Source organism: Ziziphus jujuba, chromosome 9, assembly GCF_031755915.1.
Source record: "Ziziphus jujuba cultivar Dongzao chromosome 9, ASM3175591v1".
NCBI lineage: Eukaryota > Viridiplantae > Streptophyta > Magnoliopsida > Rosales > Rhamnaceae > Ziziphus > Ziziphus jujuba.
In genome coordinates, this window is record NC_083387.1 from 23,478,320 (window position 1) to 23,483,660 (window position 5,341).

General features: G+C 32.8%; 1 protein-coding gene across 3 annotated transcripts; it reads right to left on the reverse strand.

The window, feature by feature from the left end:
* Positions 1 to 758: 758 nt before the first annotated feature.
* On the reverse strand, positions 759 to 4,684 carry LOC107427413 (COBRA-like protein 1). Of its 3 annotated transcripts, none has more exons than XM_025077779.3 (6): positions 4,539 to 4,684; positions 3,774 to 3,853; positions 2,918 to 3,371; positions 2,285 to 2,444; positions 1,910 to 2,172; positions 759 to 1,353 (listed from the first exon to the last, which is right to left on the reverse strand). In XM_025077779.3, the coding sequence occupies exons 2-6, from the start codon at positions 3,837 to 3,839 to the stop codon at positions 1,061 to 1,063; spliced, it is 1,236 nt and encodes a 411-aa protein (XP_024933547.3). In that variant the 5' UTR covers positions 3,840 to 3,853; positions 4,539 to 4,684; the 3' UTR covers positions 759 to 1,060. The 3 variants fall into 3 exon arrangements, with proteins under 3 accessions (XP_024933547.3, XP_060667426.1, XP_060667427.1); XM_060811443.1 differs by lacking the exon at positions 4,539 to 4,684 and adding an exon at positions 4,353 to 4,520; XM_060811444.1 differs by lacking the exon at positions 4,539 to 4,684 and adding an exon at positions 4,008 to 4,321.
* Positions 4,685 to 5,341: the final 657 nt, after the last annotated feature.

Here is a 5,341-nt window from a genome sequence, read left to right on the forward strand (position 1 = left end):
AATTATCTGCAACGTTCTTTTTAATCCAGTGCACATCCACATGAGGGACAACTTTTCCTCCTAGTTTCATGCAAAGGTGGCTTTTTGAGGAAACTTTGGGATTTGCTTCTTAATGACATTGACAACGCTTGGTTTTGTTGAAATATATGGCTCAGTGTAATTGGTTCAGCATAGATGCGTTTAGCCTTTTAATTTTTTAAGAAACTACGTCGTCTATAAGTCTTCTATTAGATTAGTCTTCAGCTTTAGGAATTGCATTTTACTGAGGAATATTAAGAAGTAAAAAACTCTTTGGGAGAATCAGATTATTGAATCCATTATCTTTCCTCTAGAAGGTTTTGTCCAGAAAATTTAGATTGTCCTACATCAATATACCCAATAATAACATCTTTACTTCCGATTGAAACTTGTTTACAACTATTTGATAATATTTTTAAAAAAAAAAAAAATCTATTTGTTGCTTTAATATATAGCGGGTCTACTTTTTAATAGCTTAAAGTTTTTTAAGTCAGTAAAAAAATTATTATACTATTTCCAAAAAAAAAAAACACTAATCTCACTTAAATTTTTTAAAATTGATTGTAAATTATGCTTTTTTTGTTTTCTGAGATTGGTATACATTGTTTCAGTTTGCAGCTTTCCGCTATGAATTTGACAAATATGTCTGATTCGGAAAAAAAGAAAATAAAAATCTAAAAAGACTTTCAATTTATTGTTAACTATACATATCTATATATATATATATATATATGAAGAGGTAGTATCATCATCATTACGAATTCTCAAAAGGAACCCAGGAGTCAAATAAATTCCAATTGAATTACAAATATTGTACTTGAGGAGAACCAACTGCCACATATTCACAAACACATTGCAGCTATATATTTCTCTATGCAAAATATGTACATTATCAAAACCTTGGTATTATAAACTACCTTCAAAACAACTCAATAGCTTAAAGTTGTAAGAAAGCACTTCAAAAAAGGAATGCCTATAGCTTTAAATCTGTAAGAAAAAACACTCGAAAAAAGTAAAAAGGAATGTGTATAGTTTGTAATCATCAAAGCCAAGAAACTAGTGTTCTAAGAAAGATGATGAAGAGAATGAGCATGCAGTGAAGGGGTCTTTGCATGGAGCTACCATTTGGTAATGCTGGGAAATTGTCTGGTTGAGGCATCTGACAGTCCTCACCATTGAAATATATTCTCCGAGGGAGAGCCCAGCCATTACTAAGTGTAAATGAGTCTTCCTTATTTAATAGTATCTCTGTAGTTACTGAACCCGGTTTGTCCTCAACCGCTTGCAACAACACATCATTGTAGTACTTTATTCCCCAGAAGAGGGCAACATCATCTGCCACATTCAAACCGATTCAGAAACACGACAAACTTAAGAGTACTAGAAGATATTATGCATGAAGTTCTGTAATTTGATGTAAATTAACCATCAAAATCTTACATTTCAATTGTTATAATAAAGTTATAAATACAACCATACATGTAAAAATTACTAGAGACATCTTACCATTTCCTGGCTAGAGTCTAAGGAACAGAGAATTCTGTTTTTTTATGCTAAGAGAAGTTAAGATTGAGGTAGTTGTCATACACATAAAGCCTCAAAGTTTTATGCAAGGAATTAACAATTGAGAAACGCTAGCATTTCATATATGATATGATCTGGGTTCACTAGATTACCAAGCCCTGAATCAATAGTCATGCATATAATGTTGTGATGTCACACTTTCGATTTAAGGATGCTAAAACTTAAGTATGAAGTAAGCATTGTTATTGGCGTTTTAACATTACAGTATAGCAAGTATCCAAGAAAAAAGCTCTCCAGAAACAACTGAGGGAAGCATTATTAATGTTTTCTTAAGCATAGCAAGCATTGTTAATGTCTTCTTAAGTACCTTCGAATCCAACTGAGGGAAGCACAGTGCTGTTGAAACTATAAGTTGTTGTATTCTTGTTGAAACCGGGATGCTGTACCATAACATTCCAGTCCGTGTAGTTTCTGTTGTAGTTATAGTTAGAAATTGTAAGTTTTATCCTCCAATAATCCTTGTAGTTGTTCTTAACATGCCAATGAACTTGAATTGGGCACATGTGATAAGTGCATTGCACTGTGTCGAGATTTTCAACAATCATTGATGATGGTAAAGGGCCTCCTTCTCTGGTAGCATGAGAGAGATAGAGAGAGAGACAAGTGTGCTTAAAGTTGGAAATATGGATAGAAATAGATGCCCAATAGCTATTTAGAATGTAGCTAAGAATTAAGGTTTCACCTTACGCATGTATGTGATTTTTCACTTGCTTCTCTACAGCCACAGCTACATAAAGGGCATGATGTGACATTAGGATTGTAAAATGTAGAGAGTGAAACACAACATGTTGGTGTTCTGTTAGCCAAAAAACTGGAATACGTGCAACTTGACTTCCATGTTCCTGCAACACAATAATGAATGATAAGAATTGGTACGAAACACTTGAGAGAATATTTTCTAATTTTGTGGCAAAAGTTGTCCTTTTCATTCTCTTTTTTCTTCAATACTAAAAACAAGATATGGTCATAACGTTAAAACAAAGGTTCACAGATTTTACGGTGTTCAATGGTTTACTTAATGTTTACAGTCTCCCATCAATTTACCATCTCACAACCTCCTACATTTCTTTTTTCCTGTTTAGGTAAAGCTCTAAAATAACATATGGATTATCATTATCCTAAATGCCAAGCTTCAACCTACTTATATGATTTTAACTACTAATTATATGCCATCAGATCCTTTAATGTCAATAGATGGCTATTTTTCAAACTCTTGCATTACCAAATCAAATTTTTCACAACTGAAACTGTAGACTTCGTGCATTTAACAACTTTCTAATGTCAAATTGTTTTGCATTTAGCAAGAAGCACTTACTGAAAACTTGAACTTGTCTTCTACCCCCAATAGCTGAAGTGACTGTGGGAGCAACATCCATAACTGGACCACAAGTATAACCAGGGCCTGGAGCCATAAATGTAATATTACGGGGTGCATATCCAGTAGTATTACCCCCCAAGTTTCCAACTTTCATTTCAAAGGAAGAGAATGACATAGAAGGGTTAACAGCCCAGGCATGAAGAATGCCACCACGACAGCAGTCCTCTGACTTGTTTTCGGGCAAACCTTCTGGCATGAGATCAACTATGACAGGATCTTTCTTGCATGAGTGTGGTATATCAAACTTAAAGGATGAGCAGTTTCCCCCTTCAGTTGCAAAGGCACCTCTCATTGACCAAATCACCTCATCCTTCGCCCACCTCCACCCTAGCTTCCAGCCAGATTTGTCAATATGTCTATACTGGTAGTAGTTTTGGATTGTCACTCTTGCCTGCAAACAATATTTCCCAGTCTTAAAACATTTTGTTACATGAAAGCACCCATGAATCGTATAGTAGACTTCCTTAACACCCGAATAAAATAAAAATTTGTAAAATGTATTTCAGAGGCGCATCATCTAAATAAGCTTGTTCTGACAATACAACTAAAGGGACTTCATAAATAAATTTGGGAATCTCCCTTTATATGCAAAAATTTGCACTCACGACTTGACCATGAAGGTAGGCCCTTCATCAAAAACCAAAGTGAAGCAAATAAGCTTTAAGTGAAATGAACAGAAAATTCCCAAATCATAAACATTAGCCACATACTTTCTCTCATAGTTGGATATTTTGTTTCACAATATTATACGATCGAACCAAAGTGCAGTACTGAGATGAAATACAGCACTAACCAGATAGCCATCAGTAGTCCATTGATGAATATCAAAAGTAACTGTAATGTTACCATTTGGATCCATGGGATCATAGCAATCTGAAAAACAGAAGAAAGCAGAACATGATTCATAAAAAAGTTCTCTCCCAAAAAAAAAAAATTCCAAATCAAAAGAGCAACATAGGAAAAGTATGATGCCTGATAAACTGCACATAGCAACTAATAATATCAATATCAGTACAAAGGGCCGTACACAAAAAAGGATAATTGCCATTTTTTTTTTTTTTTCCTTCTTCTTTTGGGATGAGCAGTAAAGATGGAGAGCAAAGTTGTACTAGAATGAAAAGAACATGGTCTTCAACATGGACTAAATTAGCAAAGATAAGAAACAGATGCTCTATATTAACTTCTAGAGAAAAATCCACCAGTTTCTAGTATTCATCCTTATACATGGTTGGAATCAAACAAGAATTATTGGAAATATCAACTGGGGTAAAAGCAGACAAATCCAAAATTGACTAGGTTCTTTCATGATGGAATTAGACAGGTCATGCATGTTAAGAAACAGAAAATATTCGGAAGCTCCATTTTGTCTTACTCATTATCCCTATTAGATACTTTTAAAAGGGCGGCACAGAGTACTTGGTCTTCCAAACCCATTTGACCAAAAGAAAAATCCACTTTCAAACCCTACTCAAACTAAAAAAGATCAGAATAATTTTGATAGTTTAACTGACAAAACAAATTTGACCCATAAAATGGTTAGTTTTAGAATATGGCTTACCAAGGGTTAGCTTCTTATAACTCTTTCCTATATATATATATATATATATATATATCTTTTCTTCTCTCTTGCTTCAGAGAGCAGAACTTGAAGTAAACCAAACTTCTGAGGAACATTAGGATAAATTGCAAAGCTGGCGTAACACAGTGGTATAGTTATGGTGGTAAAGAGTAACAGTACAGAAAATAGAAATAATATCTAAAGAATAAAATTAGTAAATACTTTTTTAGTACAAAATCTAGGAATAATTTTCTAAAGTTAAAGATTATGTGTAAATAATGTTACATACATAAAGATAAAGAAAATGAGAGAAAGGGTAAAAATGGAGAAAAAATGATTTGAGAAGAAATTGGGATATGGATTTTGAAGAATCATTTCTAAACAAAGATACATTTTTTTTCTTAATGTTTTTAAGAACCAAAAATGCAAAAAAAAAAAAAAAAAAAAAAAAAAAAAAAAAAAGTTTTACAAAAGAAACCTGGTAGATACTACTACTTTCTATAAAACCAACTCCAATTTTTAACAATTGTAAGGTCTTACTTACATAAAAGAGCATTTGTTTTCCAGATTGTTTCAAACAAGTATGTGTTAAAAAGTATAAGTAATGTTTGTCCACTTCCTGTTAGATATATTAGATATATATAACGCTTTGTAGCAAAAAATAAACAAATAAATAAAAATAAAATCCATATACATATATAACGCTCTTTTATTCAAAGCCCCGGTACCCAAATGATTACCACCTCTAGGCAAATTTTTATATTTTTTTGGATAATTTCTGGGCAATTTTTTTCAAATTAACC

Bases quoted from the DNA above. Each gene is read 5' to 3' on its own strand.
- LOC107427413 (XM_060811443.1), bottom strand. The intron at 2,445-2,917 runs GTAAGTGCTTCT...ATTGTGTTGCAG, and splicing joins AAGACAAGTTCAAGTTTTCA to GAACATGGAAGTCAAGTTGC. The intron at 2,173-2,284 runs GTGAAACCTTAA...TCATGCTACCAG, and splicing joins AAATCACATACATGCGTAAG to AGAAGGAGGCCCTTTACCAT.